Source organism: Pezoporus flaviventris, unplaced genomic scaffold, assembly GCF_033815535.1.
Source record: "Pezoporus flaviventris isolate CSIRO_AGI_PZ_B2104156 unplaced genomic scaffold, CSIRO_AGI_Pfla_v1 ptg000018l, whole genome shotgun sequence".
Classification (NCBI taxonomy): domain Eukaryota; kingdom Metazoa; phylum Chordata; class Aves; order Psittaciformes; family Psittacidae; genus Pezoporus; species Pezoporus flaviventris.
The window spans coordinates 1,959,927-1,980,107 of NW_026892566.1; the positions used below are offsets into that span (position 1 = coordinate 1,959,927).

Below are 20,181 nucleotides of genomic sequence, written 5' to 3' on the forward strand. Positions count from 1 at the left end.
CAGTTTACAGAATCCCCAAGATTTTCATGTGTTTTTCAGGACAAACACACTACTCAATACTATGATTTTCTTTTCTCATTAGCCGAGTGGCAGCTTCAAGACCAAGAGGTCTGGTTCCTGTGCTTAAAGGTACTTTAGCAGGCCCCTGTAAAGAAAGAAAGAAAAGTAAACTTTAGTCCTTGCAAGTAAATTTGCAAAGTGCTTTAACAGCTTTTGCGTCTTCAGTGGAGCTGTAGCCGCATCCTCCCTAGGGTACTTCTGAATGAAGATTAGGATGGGGTGCAAAAGATGCTGTCTACCTTGCTCTGTGTGTGTTGGTGAAGCACTTCAGCAACCTTTGCTAGTCCCAGCCACCCATGAGTTTTCAGGCACTTCAGCTTGAGCCCAGAAGCCAGCTACCCTTCCTCTGCTACAGTGAGCAATACAGAGGGGCATGGGGCAGGGATGCCCATGCCAGTCTCATAACCTCAGGTGATGACAGGACCTGCTCTGAGGTGGAGGGCTGGCTCACACAATGGTGTGAAGTTCAGAATGTTTTAGCTGATATTTCTTTTTTTAAGTCCAGCAGTGCAGGACATGTGTTACTGCAGCAACCCCCCAGACCAACCCCCAGGTTGTCAGGCCTGTCTTAGTAAAGGGCCAATCTCCAGGCAAAGCTGTGGGCATGTGCAAGGTATGAGCAATTAGCTACCAACGAAGAGGAATTTATACTTCCAGCATAGCCTTAAAGCATTATCTGCCTGTCTCATGGGCAGCAAATGAGCTAGAAGATCAGCTCCCATGCCTCCAGAAAAAAGTTCTTTCAAAATGGGCTTTAGACATACTCTGTTTGCATGTGTGTGGCACAACTGCTGACTGCCACTGCCATCAGACGCAGAATGGCTGCTCAGAGCCCCTCATCTCTGCTGCTCAGATCAGCCAGGACACAAATCATGCTGGAGCTAAGCAGAGGGAGGGTGCTCATTCCTGAAGGCAGCTTCTCCTCCTTTCCTAGAGGACAGTGCACAGACCTAAGGTAAGATGCTGTTAACCAGGTGGCCAAGACAAGCATCTCCAAGTGCAGAAACACAGGTTGTTCCACCCATCCCTATTCTATCAGAGTAACAAAGATGGTCTTTCTCTGGTAATGTGTGTTTCAGCACACAGGATTCCTATGAGGGTAAATCTAAGGGTGCAGTACTGCCCTGTAACATGCTTTCTCCATTGCATGAACTTCCCTTTGCATCCATTTTCTCATTGGATATAACATGAAAAAAGCTTGCTGAAAGATGATAATGTAGTTTGCTACAGTTCTGTTGTGTGTGCTTGTGAGCTCAGAGTACCTGACTGAAGCACGGGCTGGAACTGGCCAGACATGCAGATTTCTTCCTGCTTCTGGCGCACGATGCGCTGGATGGCTGGGGGCAGACCACGGGGGTTGCGTGAGAAGATCAGGGAGTAACCATCATCGCAGGAGCCATCCTCCTTCAGACTGCGGCAGGCATAGGTAATGGCATAGTTGTCATAGTCGGTGTCAATCACCCAGTAGTTGTCCCCTGAAACATCAGAACACACGTGTTGGTCACAGTGGCTAAAACAGAGCAGAGGTGGATGTAGTCATCCTGCAGAGAGACTCCTCACTTCAGCACATGGCAGGGATAGCTTCTGAAAGTATCTAAAGTCACTTCCCGCATCCAGCTTATCTCCACACCATGAAGTGAAGAACTGGACAAACACAGGGCATCTTTGTTCCCCATGAAACTCAGTGCATTTTTGCCTTTGGTTTCTTAGGCTGAAAGTATTAGAAGGACTAGGACTTTCCAGGATTTCAGTAACAAGAAATTGCTTTATGTTGCTTGCTCAAGCATGGGGAGGCAGGGCATACACATTAAATTTTCACCATACAGATTGCATTTCCTACACAAACAGCCTCAGCAAAACCTGCCTCCTGTTTTGCAGCCTTGCTCACCCAAGTGCAGTTTGGTGTGGCTTATCTGCCAACACTAGGTGAATATTCTTCTTTCTTATGCACTAGCATGCCGAATCCTGCCCAACCTCCACAGCTGGAGTGCCACAGCTATGGAGACTTAGGCACGAAGTATGAGGTATGCAGAGTGCATAACTGAGGTTCAGCAGTTTCTGCAAGGAGGACTTCATTTCACAGCTCCATTTTGTTCATTCCAGCTGTGTCTCCCTGAGAACTGAACCTTGCTGCTGGAGTACAGATGTGGGTCCATATGTTGCCTCCATTAGCTGAGGAGTATAAGGATGACTGCCCCACAGCATCTCAGCGCTGTGGAAGTGCCAGGTTCATCACCCCACCCAGCTGCACAAAATCTGTGTGTGTGATCCGTTTCCTCTAAGCTGCATCCTTCCTGTTAGCATATATGGTGTATAGGAGAGGCCCTGTGGAGTGTCTGGGTCCTGCCCCTTCGGTGGAGATAAAAAGCACTTCTTGGGTAACGCATCTGCCCCGAAAGAATGCTTTGTCTCCACTTGGAGCAATCTGCTCTCAACTATTTTTCCTGCTCCTGTACGGAACCACACAAACCCGGGCAGCTGTAAGCCATTGCCCAGCACTGGTGGGCTGGAGAAGTTCACTCACCACCGCTGGAGAGGTAGCTGGCCAGTCCCTGGTAGGTCATGTACATCTTTGCTGGAGTGGCTGGGTCAGGTACGGTATACTGAGCAGCCATGTCAGCACAGATCACCCAGAACCTGCAATAACCATCAGACTGGAGGTAAAACCTTGTGGAATGTGAGTTTCTAACAAGAGTCCCTCACTCAGGACTTGGGCAAGAGCCAGGCTATGGTTTATCACAACTGCCTCAGGCATTGGCATGACCTTTCTTACTGCAGTCATTGTCACTAAGTAATGACATACCCCCACCACTGACAGGGCATTGCTCCCATATGTCAGCATATGGTCCCCTCCTCTGCTGTGCAAGCATGCTGTGGCTGGGGCAGTGCCCTGACCCCGCTTCAGCTCAGCAGGCTTTTTATCAACGTTTCTGTACAAGCAAACAGCCACCAAGCAATATGATGGACATAATCTCTTGGCTCCCTGCTAGCAGTTTGCAGCATGAGCTGACCTGCATTTGGGCTCATTTGGGCTCATTTGCTGTGTCCCCGGGTGGAGGTGGCAAGTTTTCTATACTCTTCTAATTCTTCTTAGCTCTACTGGCACAGGGATGTTTGTTACAAGCATAGAAATAATTGCAGCAACTCTGCTGCCCAAGCTAGGTAAAAGCTTTCACACAGGCTATGGGAATCCTGTGCTTATCTTAATCGTCCATTTCTTCTAATGTCCTTCTCTGTTTGCTTTGAATACCACCTGCACCTTAACACCCTTTGTCAAGTGTTACCTGGATTTGTGAAACAGTGGAAGGGTCTGCATTACCTTCCTTGCACAGGCCACACTTCCCCTTTACCCTGATGCTGCAGAAATAAATCCCTGGCATCTTTGAGACCCCACTTGGTTTCTGAAGAGTTCTTTCAGGAATCTTCCCACCCACAATGCATGGCATGCCTTCAGACCTTCATTTGCCCCATTCCAAGACATCCTGAAGTGCTGTGCTTTTGAGACCTTCACAGACACTCTTCTGTGCTATTATTCATGCAGTTAGACAGTTTTTGGTCGTTAATGCACAACAGCACTAGTGCTAGCCCACTGGAAGCCTCATATTTTCTTTTCCACACCCAGAAAGCTATTTAATTCTTTTACATGCTGTAATTCCTTACAGTAACCATGGCCAACAGGCAAAACTCTTAAGCTTCCTTACATCTGTCTACTCAGGCATCACAGTGGCATTCAAGTGTTTACCCTGTGTTTTCCTCAGCAATCTGTCTAACACTGTGTTGAAAGGTCTGTGAAAGTAGTGCCTACTTACACTCCTTTCTTTCCACTGAACCTCTCAATGGAGTAAGAGCCCCACAGGCTTTGCTAGCTCCTCTCATTTGATTGCAATTCATTTAGCTAACCACTCCATTGTTCAAGATTCAACTTTATAACTGACTTTATGCAATAGTTTTGTGATGAACCCAGACCAGAGCCAGGCTGAGAAGTAACCAGGACTCAAACGTGTCTAACCTCTGACCCCTAATACATTACCTTGTTTGTGCTTCCCTTTTTGATGAATAAAGCCCAGAACTAGATGATCTTAAGGTCCTTTCCAACCCTAACTATTCTACGATTCTATGTTGTGTACTCAGGGTAGATCACAGTCCATGTCCCCCTCCTCTAGTACCTCATGGCAGCAACCAGAGCTAAAAGTCAAGAGAACTCACCCAAAAAGTTTGACTCGGCCTTTGGATGATGCTGTCATTGTGCCATCTTCCTCCACGGTGTATTCAGCAGAGATGTTGTCCTGAAGGAAAAGGCCTTCTGGATCCTTCTTGGCCAGGGCATACCATTTCCCTGCATACTGAAATGAAAGACTGTTAATATCTGGATTGATCACCATTTTTGTAACTACCCATTGCCTAGCCTATGGAGAAAGTCTGAGTTTGGGTGGGTATGTAGCACACAAGTCCTGCTACGCTGCCTAATGAATCCTTGCTTCTGTTCCAGGAGTGGGTCTAGCAGATATCTGCACTACTGTGTGCATGTACTCATTGTTGCGTGAGATGTTCCCCATCAACAGGGACCCGACACAGAGAGCTTCTCCCATCCGGAGATGCCTGCTTGGGAGTCAGGCTGGTTCTTCCCTCTTCCCATTCAGGCCCCTGCTTTTCCATGGAAGATGCAATCAACAATGCCAAACTGCAGCCACAAAGACCTCAGCAAGCCGGCTGGAGACACTCTTGTGGCTGCTGGGGGCCACAGTCGATCTTTTCACCAGCTGATGGTGAAAAACCGGCAAAGCAGAAAGCAACAATTCTGCATTATAAAGAGGAAAGGATGTGCTGGGGAGGTTAGCAGCAGGGGAAATGGAATGAAATTAAGGGGAAGAAAACCCCTAGGAAAAACACGGGTCCCTGAAAATGCACAAGCAACATCTAGTAAAATGAAAACAAGATTTAAACAGGTGACAGACAGGAAGCCTCTCAAAAGTTAACATCATTAGTAGAAATATTGAGGAAAGCAGAACTAGCTGTGTTAAATTTGATTCTCCAGAGAAGCTAATGAAATATGCTTGGCACGTTACATGCTTAACCCTGAAGCAGAGTCCAAAATTCCCAAATACTGGAGCCTGAGAAACACTCTGACTTTTTAAAACCAAAGCTCTCCTCAGAGATGGGCTTGTGTCCAGCAAAGCCAATCCTGTATAGAGAAAGTGCTGACCCCTTCCCAGATGCAGCTGCAAGTGGTGTTTCCCGAGGGACTGTTAAATAGTTCTGGACCATTCCAGCACTAAGCTAGCCCTGATTTCCTCCTCGGAGGCAGGCAGATTAAATGCTGCGTTTAAACAAGAGTCTGTGTTCAGGATACCCAGCTAGGTAAATCAGCAGTTTGCTGTGACTCCCAGGAATGGCTGGTGGTGGATGCAAGTCCCCTGGGCATGTGCTGGGACTTTCTCTCTGGTCGAAATTGTTTCATTCATGGGACTGCTCAAAGATGAGATCTGCACCAAGCTTTGAGCTAACAGAAGGTGACATCTAACAGAATAGTGTCCCTGACTTTCAAGGCTGATTTTACCATTATGCTCAGAAAGTTAAACATCAGTAAGAGAAACAAACTACAGGAACTTTGAGAGACACACACAAAAGAAGTTAACTTCTTGGTGAGGAACCCCTTTAGATTAGCACCACCAACAACCTGGAAAAACAGTTAATATATGAAGCTTCTTTACATATATGGTTGAAGTAACCATACTTACCCTTTTCGGATCAAAATTGTCTTTCACAGCAAAAGACTCCACTGCGCAGGTCTGAGCCAGGCTGTATTCAACAGTAGAAAAGATTGAGGCCAGGAAAACATATTGTGTGTATTTCATTCTGCAAGACAAAAGCAAACATGGGGGTTTATTTCATGCAATAGATGTAGCTAGCAGATGTAGAGTAGCTAGTGCTGTGCCTACAGATACAGATTCCCCTCATTTTAAAACTAGTTTTTTTCCATGCTGAGTAGAGTACTAACTCATCCCCTGAGAAACTACTAGGGCATTGTGGTGCCTAGATCCAGCCAAAATTGGACATCAGTGGCAATTACTTCATAAGAGTGTTTTGCTTGCCAGTAATAGCATTGTGGGTTGTTTTTTTTTACATTGCAGATCAAGCCAGACTCTGGATGAGGTTGGTAAGAATTGATACAAATTTGATTTTCTTTAGGTTTTTGTTTTCACAAGAAGAGTGATGTTGCAATGAGCTCTGGTAAAGTGCTGTGGGTTGAAAGGATGGTGAGCGTACACTTTGTTTTTAAGTTAGCAATGCTATGTTCTTTATGACTAGTTCTCATCACTGAAACAGGCTCTTCCTAGCTGCCTACCCTAATGGCAAAATACATCTTAGTATTGTTTGCCCTCATACCATTCCCTCTACACACATGACATGATATTCAGTTTCTAGAGGCTTGATCTGCCATTGCAGCACAGCCACAAGGTGGCCATGGCTTTTCTCAGGTATCCCAGTTCATCTGTATCCCAGCATATTTGCGTTTCTCACATTTTGAGGAGAGAGCATTTGCATTATAGATTCTTGGAGAGTATTTGACCCTGAGTATCTGTTCTGATGCCAAGGTAAAACACAATTACCTGAAACCTGCCTGCAGCATCCAAGGTGAGCTACCAATCCAGGACTTCCAAATACCCAAGCAGCTACTCTGTTACAGCTGCTGTCTTGCAGCCTGCACTTCCCTGCTGCAAGAGATGCTAATCTGGCCCACCTCTGCTGAAGAGAGACCTACCTGTTGGAGTAGAGGTGCTCAAGATCCCTGAGACCACTCTGCTTCGTTCTTTGGGTTGCAGTCAGCAGGAGAGTTTTGTGTCAAATGCCTTCCAGCTGCCTTTAAATAATGAATGTGTAAAGTCACTAATTGGTTATTTTTGCTCGTGTGCCTGAATAAAACTCTTAATCTTGGATAATCCATTATGTAAAAACCAACTGTAATCCTCACACTGGTGGGTCTGACTGCCAGCCTAATACAAACACAGCTTTTACATAATGGAAAAAGCTGTCCAGAAAGCTAATAAATCTGCTGATGTGATTGAAACACACCTTTGTCTTATTGAAGTCTTTCTGCTACTAACACGTGTTAGGAGAATAAGCGCAGAGCATTAACCAGAGAAACTCATGGACTATACATACTCATCTGCATAGGCACGTGTTCATATTTGACAATTCACATGGGGTAGGTATGTAATTAGCTCCTCCAATATCTGCATTATCAAATTAAGGTGATCCTTGAAAAAGTGGAAAGTCATTATGCATTATCTACAGGGAGAGGTATGTGTGTGGGCGTGAAGATGAGAGAAGAAAGATTTTGTCTTCATGTTCACATCAAAATCTTGGAATGCCCAGTTCTCTTGTGCACTGAAATACACATTCTTCCCAGTTCATCCTGTCAACATTTCCAGTTGCATAAATACTGTAGCTCTCTTATTCACAGCATGTTCTTCCTAGAAGCCTTCCATGGGGATGCAATAAAGCACAAAAAGATGAAAAGGCAGAAATGGCTGGAAAAACATTTTTGCTAGCAAACCATGCCTGCCATTCTTAGCATTTCCCCAGGTGCCCAAGGAATTTCCCCACCTGCAAAGGCTGCTCATGTAGTCTTTCTACCCAGGCTTGCCTGAGAGATTTGAGACTTCAGACACTCATCTAGCAGTTGCCAGCACTAGCAGTTACTTCTCCCATGAGGCTCCCGGGTGTTGGGGAGCCTGGGGCATACCCTGTAGGCATAATCTTGTAGTTCCTATGGAGTAAGCCCAAAGAGTCCTGAACCTCCTGGTACTGATCCAACAATCTGGGCATTCAGAGTAAGGCTAAAGCCTTCTTGGACTTGCTGCAGAGATCACTTACAACCACTTGCCCAGGAATTCCTGATCGGAAGCATACAACCTTGCCCCATAACTAGTGTTGCTTTCTAGGCAACTTGTTTACAGTTGCCTATTACTATGGAAAGACAGTCCTTGCTTGCTGCAAGAGGAAACTTTGATTTGGCCTGTGTACAGCTTCTACCTACACTTCAGATGAAGCAATGACACTTTGCAAGCACAAGTCTAGCAGAGAGACTGATCGTACCCTGTTCATGCCATCTCCATGGCTACAAAGGCAACCGGGCAACTTCACAGGGGAGTGACCTGCTGATAACTGAGATGGGAAGGTGACAGCACCAATCCTGGGCTGGGGGAGACCAGGAGCAAGTGCCACAGCGTGCCCCGCTCTGCCTGATGGAGTGGCTGCGTGCTGTCTCCATCACCTCCCCAGCCATGGTGGGGCCACACCACCACACCCTGTGCTCTTGGCCTTTTATAAGTGGCTTTCTTTGGGGCAGGTGGAGCACTTTTGGGCTGGCCAGTGTCATGCACAAAGATCCTTCTTCCCCTGGGCATTTTGACTGGGTTTATCCAGGAACACCAAGACCTGGAGGCCTGGGGAGAGGTACCAGCTGCTTTGTGCTCTGGGCAATGTGGATCTACCTTGTCCTGCCTGGACCCCTTGGCCTGATTTTCTGGAAGGATGCCAAATAGCCTTTTGCCAGACTAATCCTTGAGCTACAGCTGTCTGCTCACTGTATGCACCATGCTCCAGTGGAGCAGTGTCCCTGAAAGGACTGAGCAGGGCTCGTGGCCTCCTGCACTGAGTGTGAAGATAACCAGCTCTGTCAGTTCGGGCACTGCTCATTGCCTGTGGCCTTAAGCACACACTGTGCAGCCTACTTTCAGCTCCGCTCGCACTCACTCCTTGCAATTGTGTCTTCATCACCAGCAGCATTTACTTCATCTAGAAGTGAAAGGAAAATAACAGAAAGCCTAGTTAATTTCTTTATAGTACTTTGCCACTCAAAGAATGACATAAAACGTGAATTCTTAAACTGACTTCTGCATGCTAGATGCCCTCTGTATTTTCAAAGAAATTCCTGCTGACACTGAATCTGAGTGCAGAAGTGTGCTTTTCCAGAATGGCTCAGGGATTTGAGAGAGAAAGAAGTGCAGTCTTTTCTGTGAATTTGAAGGGCTTCAAAACACTCATTGCTTTGTCTGTTTCCAACAAAACAGATTAGTTTATGTCCGTGTGAGACATAGGTGACACTTGAAGCCATGCTTAGGTGACTATTTAATCCCCTGGGGATTAGAGGCATGCTAATAATAGCTAATCACAACACAAGATTTTGGTTGGTGACCATAACATCTGTCACTGCACTGTATGCTGTTTGGAATAACAAAAAAGTAATAAAACTAATCTTCATTTTCACAGTATTATGGTAGTTTGTGCTGCACATAGATAAAGAAAGGGAGGTGTAAAAGCACTGAAGGATATTCCTGGGCCTGTTAAATTTGGTGTAACATGAAACAGATTGTATAAAAACAAAGCTACACTGCAGGATCCAGTTGTCAAAGAAGGTATCCAAGGGCCTGTTCCAGACCTGCTTATTAAAACTGAATGTTTTTTAATAGAAGATTTGTCCTGACCAAATAAAGCACGTATTCAGTGTACTGGACTCAGCACCAAAGTAACTGGTAGTTTCAGTGGCCTGGTAAAACAGGTGTGCAGGCAAGACAATCTTATTACCTGCCCTAACATATGAAATTCAGCAGCAGCAGTTTTGGGTTTCCTACCCCTAGCAGCCCTTCTCCTTCTGCCTTATTATTGGAATAAGCACGGGTAAACTGCTCTGGGAATTACTGCAATTGCACTGCTGGCAGCTCAGCTGTGCTAGCTCAGCAGCTGATGGCACAGTATCAGGACTCTAAATAGCCTCCTGCGCTAGGCATTAAGTCCCCTGCTGTCCAGTAGGCACTCAAGTTGTGGGCTTGTTTACCAGGGTGCTGGAGAACAACTACGTGTAGATGCATTTTGAGTCAGCTTTGGCATCTCTTGTAGAGGTTATTGCACTGTAAGTTGGGAGGATTCCTGCTCCAGCTTTAGATCTAACTTGTGAGGCTGAGGATGGAGGGCTTCCTTCTGGGGTGTCACACACATGTGCCTGTGTTGCTGGAGGACCCATGTCCCAAGGACTGAGAGGACAGTGATAGTCTGTTCTACTTCCTTACCAGGGCAGGAGGCAGGAGAAACAAGGTTTTCCCAATAAGGCTTGCACACCACTCGAAGGTCATTGACTAAGAGGTTCTGGGTTTCTGTGACTTCTGCTCAGAAATGCTGATCTTTCCCTGCGAAGGGAGTGACTCAATACAGATGAAGAGGAAATCATTTGAAGTTTGTTCCTCTTGTGGTTCAAGGGTAAGGTTCTTGGGTGTGCTACGTTATTAGATAAAAAAAGCATCATAAATCACTGCCTTATTACTTTCAAGGTGCCATTCAAATACCTCACAGCTTTAAATAACAAAAACTGAAAGGCACCTTTCCCATCTGAAGTGTGATAGTGTTTTTCTTTCTCAATGTTTAGACTGACAGTTGGTAGAGCAAGGGCTCCTATGCGTGCACACAACACATCTCAGACAGACACACATGTCCCCCCCCAGTTCACAAGTGAAAACGTGAGGCTGCTCAAAGCATGGAAGAGTCAAGGAGCTTCAGGGCCTCTGCTGTTATGGGTAGCCAGAACAGGGAGAAATGATTTTCTCAGGGCAATTGACAAGAGCTTGGCAGCAAAAAAATGTTCTTGTCTCTCTCTCATTCAGCACAGGCTGAATGCAAAGCTGACTAAACTCTCTCCTGAAGTGGGATTTTAGCATACTGGGATCCATCAGCCAAAAAGGAAGATGGTCTTTTGTGCCGTCTCCTGTTTTCTGCACAACTGTATGGACAATGGTTGCAGAATGATCAGTGAGCTGCTGGATATCCCTCTTCAAGCCGTGACAGTTTCTCTAATGGCCTGTTGCTGCTCTGTACCAAGATCATCCAGGCCTCAGGCAACCTGGTGAAAAAATGACCTGTTTTGACAACCAAATAAAGAGATGGACATTTTGGTTGGTGTTTTCTAGCATTTACTACTAGGTGTACTGTTGCCATATCTATATACATATCTAGTATTTACTGCTACTGACCTGGTCCATTTGCAGACATTGGCAGGTTTATTAATTTTAGTTGCAGCATTTGGTTAAACATTTTGTCTTTTCATGCCTACGCATCAGCTCCTGGAGGGCCGAGATCAGGCTGGAGAGCCTGCCTTTTTCAAGTGGGAAAGGAGGGTGGCATCTGCAAACATGAGAGGGGTTCAGCTGTCCTGAGCTAAGGTCTTTGCACTTGAAGACAGCTGTGGAGTATTTCCATGGACTGATCCTACTCTTCTCTTTGGGCAAGGCAGGAGCAAGGGGGATGTTCCCTTGAGGCAGAAAATATTCCCTGCCACATTTTGCAATGAGGTAGCAGACTGGATTTTATTTAATCCCTGGTGTTATTCCCAGGATGCCTTCAAAAACCAAGAGGCACAGAGGGTAGGTGGATAGCCCTGAAGACGTAAATAATGCTTGTATTATTCTAAGTCTGGTTCCTTTTCCATTGGTGCAACAGAAGCATCTTAACTCCATATACTCAGGAATAAATCTGTAGGCTCTAACTTGTTGCAAAGCATCGTGTAACAGTAGAATATATGTCCTCCATTACGTATTGCAGACAGTAAGTGCTGCCTCCAGGTGATTGCTCCAGATTACTCCAGTGGGGTATTTACAGCCCTTCACATGGTATGCATCTCAAGGTACTTTACAGAAGTGATACTGTTGGCACAGAGCTTGAGTAGTTCTGGGTAAGCCAGGCTGCCCCTGCCAGTCCTGATGATGGATTTAAAAGCTAAAACCAGAAGCACAAATTAACAAAGCCAGGGGAATCTTATGTGCATACAGCCAAAGGCCATTAGTCAGGCACCTGGCCTTTCTGAGCATTAAAGGACACAGTTTCCATCTGCAACAGAAGGCAGAAACAGACTAAGGAGGGAAGGTTTAGGTCAGTGCTCTCTGAACTTGAGGAAGAGGGCAGTTGAGAACATGAAGCTTATTAGAGAGTCACAGAGCTACAGAATAAGCCAAAGGCTCTCACATACAACTGCATTTCAGCTTTCTGTCTCTGCTTCCTCTGTGGGAGAAAAGGATGGACTTCATTATATTGCTTTGCAAACGGGAAAAGAACTATAAGGTTTCTAAGCTATCAAAGATGATTAAGTTATTACTACTTATTTCCTGAGCAATTTTGTTTGTTTTATGCTTTAAACAGCTGTTTTTCTTTGAAACTGCAAGACCCGAGATAGAACAAGTCTTCCATTGACAGGAAACTTCCCCATTCTTACCACAGCATGCTTCTCATCAGCTAAGGGCACTTACCTAGCAAAGTGAGGAGCTACAGCTGCTCCTGTTATGACCAGTAAACACCTGTATGACCCGACTTTTTGCTGGCTTCTGGAATATGAGTACTTGCTTCCTCTAAGCTGCAGCCTTGTACCTGCTGATGTTGCACCCCTCTTTACACTGTTCTGCTGTGTACACTGAGACTACCCAGTCTCTCCCAGCTTTTTCTCATGATTTCTTGGCCTGACCTTTTCTTACCCATGGCAGCTATGCTCAGTCTCACACTTCTTGTTCCCCAGTTTTCCACAGTAGTCTGTTCCTTGATTTAAAGCCACTTTCTGTGCTTGCATCCCTGTGCCCAGCACTGTCACCTCATCCTGCCAAGGCCTATCCCTGAGCCACCTCCATCTTCTCAGCAAGCCATCAGCCTCTTTCTAAACTCACCTGAACACATATTCCTCTGAGTATCTTCCCATCCTGGTTTAGTTGCTGTGGAGCAGTTGTGCTGAGAATCACTTGGCACCACCTGTTCATATCTCAATAACCAAAAGCAAACACTGAAATCCTTCCCAGGGGACCCTTTCAGCCTTGATTTCCCCCTACCCAAGAGCTCCCGTGGCTTTCAGAAATGCATCTGTCTGCTGGATCTTCCCTGGCGAGAGGCTCAAAGATTTTCCTCAATACTCAAGCATTTTCTGTTGGCATTTGCCTCATGGCCTTCATGGCTCATCACCACTCTTTTTCATCACTGTACTACCCATGCTTTCCATATTCCTTCCTGTGTTTCAATACTTGGCTGTTTCCACTGCTTCATATGGACTCATTACCCCTTTTCTTCTTCCTCATTACTTTATAATGTTTTCTGCTCTTTCTTTACTCTTGAAGTTAGAGTGAGTTTCTCTGTTCCACTTCTTTTCTGCTCAACAGTGCTATTCTCTGCTTTCTTTTTTTCCATTGTGGCCATGTTTCCCGTAAATCACTGATTTCAGATGCTGCCCTTTTGTTCTTCAGACATCTGCAAACCTTTTCTTAAAGCCTCTTCTCTTTGTAATTTCTCACTGACACTGCATGAGCAAACCTACTTCTGGGAAGATATGAGCACCTATAATTGTGTTATTAATGCTCCTTATGAAAGTTTCATGTGTCCTACTATCATGTTTTCCTTAATTCCCTGCCCACAGTATGTGGGAAGATGGCTTCACAAGGACTGCACATGGTGGAGTTTGGGAAGAGTTTAATGATCTTTTTTGTTCTTCAGCTTCACAGGACATTTGACCAGCTAAGTAATCTTCTTATTCAAGGTTCGGTGATTTGTGCTAAGAGCTTTGGATACAATCTGTCAATTGCAAGATAATAAACTTATGTAGTCTTACTGCAGAAATTGTCATTGCTGCTGTACTGTAATAATTTTTGTAACCGAGGCAGCTCTCCATAAAATTAAGAGAAAGAGAGTCTGTCCATGTTTACAATGTATACAAGGAGGATAAAGACAAGAAGGCATGTCACCATGTCAGGTCTGGTGGACTTCCTCAAGGCTACTTAAGTACATTTCCAGTCTTCTGTCATGGGAAAGATAGATGCCTTTTCTCGTACATGTCTCTTAAAAAATAACAGCCAGACTTGCCAAATCCAAAACTAACTTATGTGCTAGAGTTCAAGGGAAGCGTGCCGCTTTCAGAAATTCAGGACTTGTTCTGGAGCACTGGGCAGTGCAGGGACCGGCCTCTCACACACTACCATTTCCTTGAGTGAAGTACCTCCATTATAGCAGGTGCTATTACACCACTCAGCAATTATTGATAAAACCACACACAAACAAAAAAAGCATTTATTTTTAAAGTTTGCAAGATTCTGAATTTAGGGAGAGGGCTGGGTTTGGGGGGGGGGGGGGGGGGGGGGTGTGGTGTTTCGTATGGGGTTTTCATTTCAGAAATAAAATCAAACAGTTAACTGAGAAGTAGCCTAGTGTTAACATGAAAAGGTACTTTTTGGGTTTTACCAAGTTACGGAGCTTAAAAGCATTTGGCAGGCTAACCCAGTATGCCTACTGATTGTTGCTTACTCTGAACATACTACTATCTAAAGTAAAAGTTTGTATTTATGCATGTGTCTATAGCACTACTTCCTCTCTGTGAGTACCATTTAGTTTCAAATCTTTGACTGTTTACTGCAACTCACCAATGCAACACTTAAATTAGTACGCTAATGTAAAAGTAATTCTCCAAAAGGATTCATAAGGGGAGGGCTAATGGTCATGAGAAGATGGAGACAACATTCTGGCCAAAATGCAAGCAAAATTTTGTGAGGGGTGTCGAGGTGCTTATTTTGACTCCAAAACACATTACTCACCCTTTGCAGTCGAGATGCCAGCAGCATGCTTTCCCCTGTTCACTGTAGCACATGGGATTTATACTTCATTATAAACATTTAATGATCCTACTATAATTCAGATATCCCCTATCAAATCAGCAAGAAAACAGAGCTCTAGCATAAGAAGCTGCTGCTCAAGCTGTGACTTCTTCAAACCTCGGATTGTCACTAAGCTGTGCTCCTATGCTCCACTTCTGTATTCCTGTGTAACAGCCAGAATACATTAAAACAAGTGTGCAGCTCAGGCCGTGCTCATGCACATCCCCCAGCTGACACATGTCCTCTTGCTGCCATCCTGCACTAGGGGCAGGACTCAAAGCTTGCCAGGGGTGGGCTGTAGGATCCACTTCTCCACTCCCCGAGGTCCCTCTGAAAGGCAGCCATGTCCTCTGCTCTCCCAGTTTGAACCATCCCCAGACTTATAGATCATGGAATGGTTTGTGTTGGAAAGGACCTAAAGTTCATTCAGTTCCAATTCCCTTGACATGGGCAGGGATGCCTCACACTAGACCGGGTTGCTCAAAACCCTGTCCAACCTGGCCTTGAACACTACCAGGCATGGAGCAGCCACAGCTTCCCTAATGACCTTCACCCCTCATCTATCTCCAGCTTCCTTGCCCACGGGTGCCTGCAGAAAACTGCTGCAGCTTCCCACCCTGATAGCTCTGCTAGACAGGACCACAGACAGGAATGGGTCTCGACTGCCTGGAACAGGGAGCAATAGCCCTGGAGGCAGGGTCATGCTGTGGTGCCATCTAAAGGCCCGTGAACAGCCATGGAGAGGAAAGAAAAGCCAACAGAGGGTGCTGAGACAGAGCCATGAGTTTTTGCACACTAGTCCACTACATGGCAAGAAGTAATCTTTGTGAGGCTGAAGGACTGAGCTGGACATCAGGGGCAAAAGACCCTGTCCCAGGAGGAGTGAGGGACACAGCTCTGATCCTCACTGGGCTTCCTTGGTTCCAGGCAGGAAAGCTTATTCATGGATACAAGCAGGTGCCATGACAATATTACTTAGTAAATCAGATAAGCTGCAATCTTATTATGCCAACAGATGAGTTGGCCAGAAAGGTTTGAGTGTAGCTGTCAATACATCATCCTGTATGGATAATGTCTAATCAAATTAGTCCCTTGCAGCTGCCCTCCCCACAGCCTCTTGGTTAGGAGGAAAACATTGTTCCCATGAAGGAGGGGCAGAAGAATCTTTGGACCTAACATCCCCAGTGCTTGCCATCACCATTCCTGCTTCGCAGGTTGTATCTGCACCATCTGCTTTGGACACAAAAATGACTCTAACAGTACTGCTTCTCTTGGGCGGTATTTTTTGCACGACATTAGCTGGATGGTTTTACTTCACAGCTGGAGTTTTAGTAGTGTCCGTCATGGGAGTGGGGAGAGGCTGTGACATGAGTTATTGGGTGGGGAGGAACTTTGTCTCTGAGATTCCAGCTCGTCTCCCCAGCCACGAGCCAAGCCTTCAATTCAGTTTAAGCATTTGAGGTTTCCATGTCAAATCGAGTTTAAAGGACATCCACCAACACCCAACAAGGCAGAGGTCTTATGCCAACTCTGCAATTCAGTTTTAAAGCTATTAAAACCAAATGTGTGCAACTACATGTGCTCAGATATTATGCTGTGTGACAGCCCAGTGCAAGTTTCTTAAAATAGCAGCCTCATCCTCCTCCAAAATCCTCCATTGTCTGCCTAAGTCCAATCAAAGAACATTATCCTATTGCAAGCTTAGACTGTACCCACCTCAGTTATCATTGTTATGCCAGCAATGGCTTTCATGGTGCCACCTGTGTTTCCCTGAAGGCCTGGGGAACACCTGTATCCTTTCACCATGCTTGAAATTCTGGGTACATCAGGACATCACCCTTTTCCAAGGGATCTGCTCTGGCACTGCTGGCTCCCTTTGCACAGATGATGTAGATTTCCATGCACTATTCCTGTGTGGTTTCAACTACGCTGCAGTTACACAGCCCTGGCTTGGCTTAACCAATATTACCTCAGTTTCTCCACTTCTGCAGCTATGAACTTTAGTACTTGGGTCCTTTATTCTTTCCCCTTGTTAAGGGGAAACATGCTTGTTAAGGTTCAAACCATGCATGCAGAGGAAAGAACAGAGCTTGGATCTTTCATATTTGGAGCCTGGAGTGTCACTGTTGGAAGCTGCTTGTTCTTCATACAAATGTTTCAAACAAAAATATTTATCTTGAACATTTCATGCAAACGAAGTGTGAGTCTCTGGGAGGTCTGGATCCAAAACAGTGCCAGCTTCCATTCAGTATGAATAGTTCACCCATTTACAATTTTTCACAACTCAAAAGCATGTACAACATTTTTCATACCCTTTAATACAGCCACCAAACCTGTTTATGTCAGCTTACACATAAAGAGTGAAGCAATACAGACTGGAAAACACCATATGCTACCAAGCCAAAAGGACCTTCTGTTCAGACATAGGGCATCCTGAGTATGTCTTACAACTGTATAGCTCTGTGCTATAACATTCTTTTCATACACAGCCTGATTCCCGGACATTGAAATAATTCAGGGAAGTGACCATGAGCTCCCAGGAGAACTTCTCTCCTTCCACAAATCCAACCTGGCACAAGGGAAGTCCACTAAATCAGAAAACTACCAGACCACAGTATGCTAGACTGTAAGAGGAGCTACACTTCACATCAGACATTCTTCAAATTCCATGTACAGGAAACTTCATTCCTTTATGATACCAGCATCCAAAATGTGTTAATAATCTAGCAATATTTTTAATGGTTTTACTTTTACCCAGTCCTTTTTCCTCTCCGTCACTGAGGGATGAAACAAGGCTTGTACTTTACAGCACACTGGAAGGGCCCAGGTTGATACTGGGGTGGAGGCCTTGGAAGGCAGTAGGATGCCTCTGGCTTCCACTGCACACCAAGCAACATTATTCCTATCTGTCAGGTTTACACTGCCACAGATGAAGCTTTTCCTGTTTGTCTAAGCAATCGTTTTCTCACACATAACTGGCCAGTGAGGTCGTGGACTGTAGGTGGCTAGACTCACAGGAAAATGAGTTTTCCTCCAGCTGTAAGAAGTTGTTTATCCATAACACTTCCAGCAGGCTGGCATCATTACATGTGTATCACAGAAGGTATTTTCTGGGAAAAAGGATGGTGTCTCTTGATTCTAGGGGTATCTAAGATAGGGTGCAAGCCTTTTCTAGCTATTGTGGAAGCCTTTCCAGTGCTTCTTGTCCTTCATTACTATGAAGTAATGAAATCTCCTGTCCTACATTACTGTGAAGAACACATAGTTCCCTTTATCTTCCCAGTTGCCTTTTATGCAACTGGGGACTGTTTTGTTCAGAAAAGAGATGACTTGGAAGAGACACGACAAACCTGTCTTTCCTCAGAGATCACATTTTCCTACTGTCTTCCAGGTGACACATCTGTTTAGTACAACTCGGTATAATCTCTTATACAATAGAATGTTCACTTAATGGGTGTACAGCTCCTTCTGCCTGGCGTTGTTGACACATGTTCAGCCTGTGACAAGCCCAGAATAGTGGCTTCATCACCTTGGACTCACCAGATGACTGTTCTCCACATAAGTAGAGCTTTCCATGCATCCTTGGTGAGTTCTAGTCCACCTGCACACACCTGTCTGCAATTTAGTTGTAAGATGGTGCTCAAACACATTTACAGACACCTGGCCACAGCTCATACACATCCAATTTTATTCCACCCATCAGTGGAAATACTGAGATGCTCTACATCTATGACAGCCTCCATGGAGAATCTTACTCAAGAAGTTCTTACGTTTCATTAGTGAGCTACTAACAACAACTCTTCCATATGGATTTGCCACCACCTTCTAACTATTTCTTATAAGCCCCCACCTTAAAAGACAGAATATTTTGTGTGTAATTTTCTCATGAGTCAAGAGCTGTGACAGTTGTTACTTTCTCCCTGCCCACAGACTTCTTACTCTGGCATAGAGGGAATTATGCTGGTATGACAGTTTGCTCTTGACAAAACCACACTGACTTTACTTCTCTCTTCCAGTTATTTGTATAAACATGTTTGTCCCTGTATTTCCTACTAGCTAGATTCAAAACTGTCTGTTGTGGAATTCTTCAGTTCTTACTTTTTGCTGTTTTGCTAAAAGAATCATTACATCTTTTCCCAGCATTTAGAACATCAGAAGATACTCTGTTAATCATCAGGAAAAGCCTTTGACAGCTTAAAAGTAACTTCACATAACCGTCTAACCACACCAGTCCTTCAATACTTCCCTTGATGTTCCTACTCTAGCCAGTATGACAGAAAATGTTTATTGCCCTTCATGTTCCTAATTTAACCTCATTTTGGAATTTAGCCTTTCTGACTTTCCATTTTTGGCCATTCACGGTATTCTTGCACTCATCTTCAATAATTTTGCCATGTTTATACACTTTCTGCCTTGTTTTTCTCTTGATTAACAAGAGCACATAATTTACAAAAAGGCTTTTTCCCCCCCACCAGTTTCAAACTCTCATTTAATGGTCTGGCCCACCTGAACTTCTCCCACCTTCAAGGTCTCAGCTAGTTCTTTCACTTGCCTCCAGTCAAAACTGAAGAAAAATTCCTCTTGCTCTTTCTGCCACCCTTTGTACCAGAAAACCGCTGTGACATGCAACACATTGCTGAACAGCCTGAGTCCTGAAACACTGTCATACCTACAGGTGCCAGGCATTTCCCACTGCCACCAAGTCCTGTGCTTGGGACTGTCCTGCTTGTTGCTCATAGAAAGGCTTCAACCACTCCTGTTCTGGAGACCTGGAGCAGATCCTCATCATGCTACTGCTGAGCAACTCCAGTAGAATGTGGACACTGAAGGCAGTGTATGCACCCCTGGCACACATCACCTTCTCCGAGTCTTCTTGAGCAATAATTCTATTTTAATATCCTGACTATGAGAACTACCAGAGCAAGTTCATGCTATGCTAGCATGAAGGCATCTAAGACATTCAACCAGTTGACCCAGCAACATTCTTACTGCATTTCCACTGATCCAGGGAACTGAAAGAATGAATAGGAGAAAATGGAATGATAAATAATGAATTTGTACATCTTTGACTCAGTTTCCACTGTTTAACCTGCAATTTTCTGAAAGGATTTCTCTCTTAACTGCTTTCCTCTATACTTCCACGCCTTTGTGTGAGAGTGTTCACCTCCTTTTTCAGGGGTGAACATGAATGAATCAGTGGCTATCTATCTGTTCTATGCTCACTGCTGAAGGGGCACACCTGAACAAGCATTTCTAACAGTGCCACCACAGCTCTCTTGTCACCCTCCTCCCAGGCACCCACGTTCATATCTGGGCTGATTTGCACCACTCCTGGAAATAGTACCAACGCTCACAGGAATAGACCTTTTACTCCCTCAGCAAGTAAGCCATGATTATCTTTCAGCAACGTGGTGGATGAGACTTACCCCTGTTCCTCACTGGTGAAAGCCCA

General features: G+C 44.9%; 1 protein-coding gene across 3 annotated transcripts in view; it reads right to left on the minus strand.

Annotated features, from left to right (window-relative positions):
* The window catches only part of LOC133270130 (purpurin), a 33,074-nt gene continuing 12,893 nt past the window's right edge, over positions 1 to 20,181 (minus strand). Inside the window, exons 2-6 of one of the 3 annotated variants that reach the window (XM_061455054.1) lie at positions 5,799 to 5,916; positions 4,267 to 4,403; positions 2,585 to 2,697; positions 1,323 to 1,535; positions 1 to 145 (exon numbers count right to left, since the gene is read on the minus strand). In XM_061455054.1, the coding sequence (XP_061311038.1) occupies positions 135 to 145; positions 1,323 to 1,535; positions 2,585 to 2,697; positions 4,267 to 4,403; positions 5,799 to 5,915 (591 nt within the window). In that variant the 5' untranslated portion in view covers position 5,916 and the 3' untranslated portion in view covers positions 1 to 134. Of the gene's footprint in view, positions 146 to 1,098; positions 1,536 to 2,584; positions 2,698 to 4,266; positions 4,404 to 5,798; positions 5,917 to 6,823; positions 6,941 to 20,181 lie in introns of those variants that run through there. The other 2 variants (XM_061455053.1, XM_061455052.1) reach the window with 2 other exon arrangements.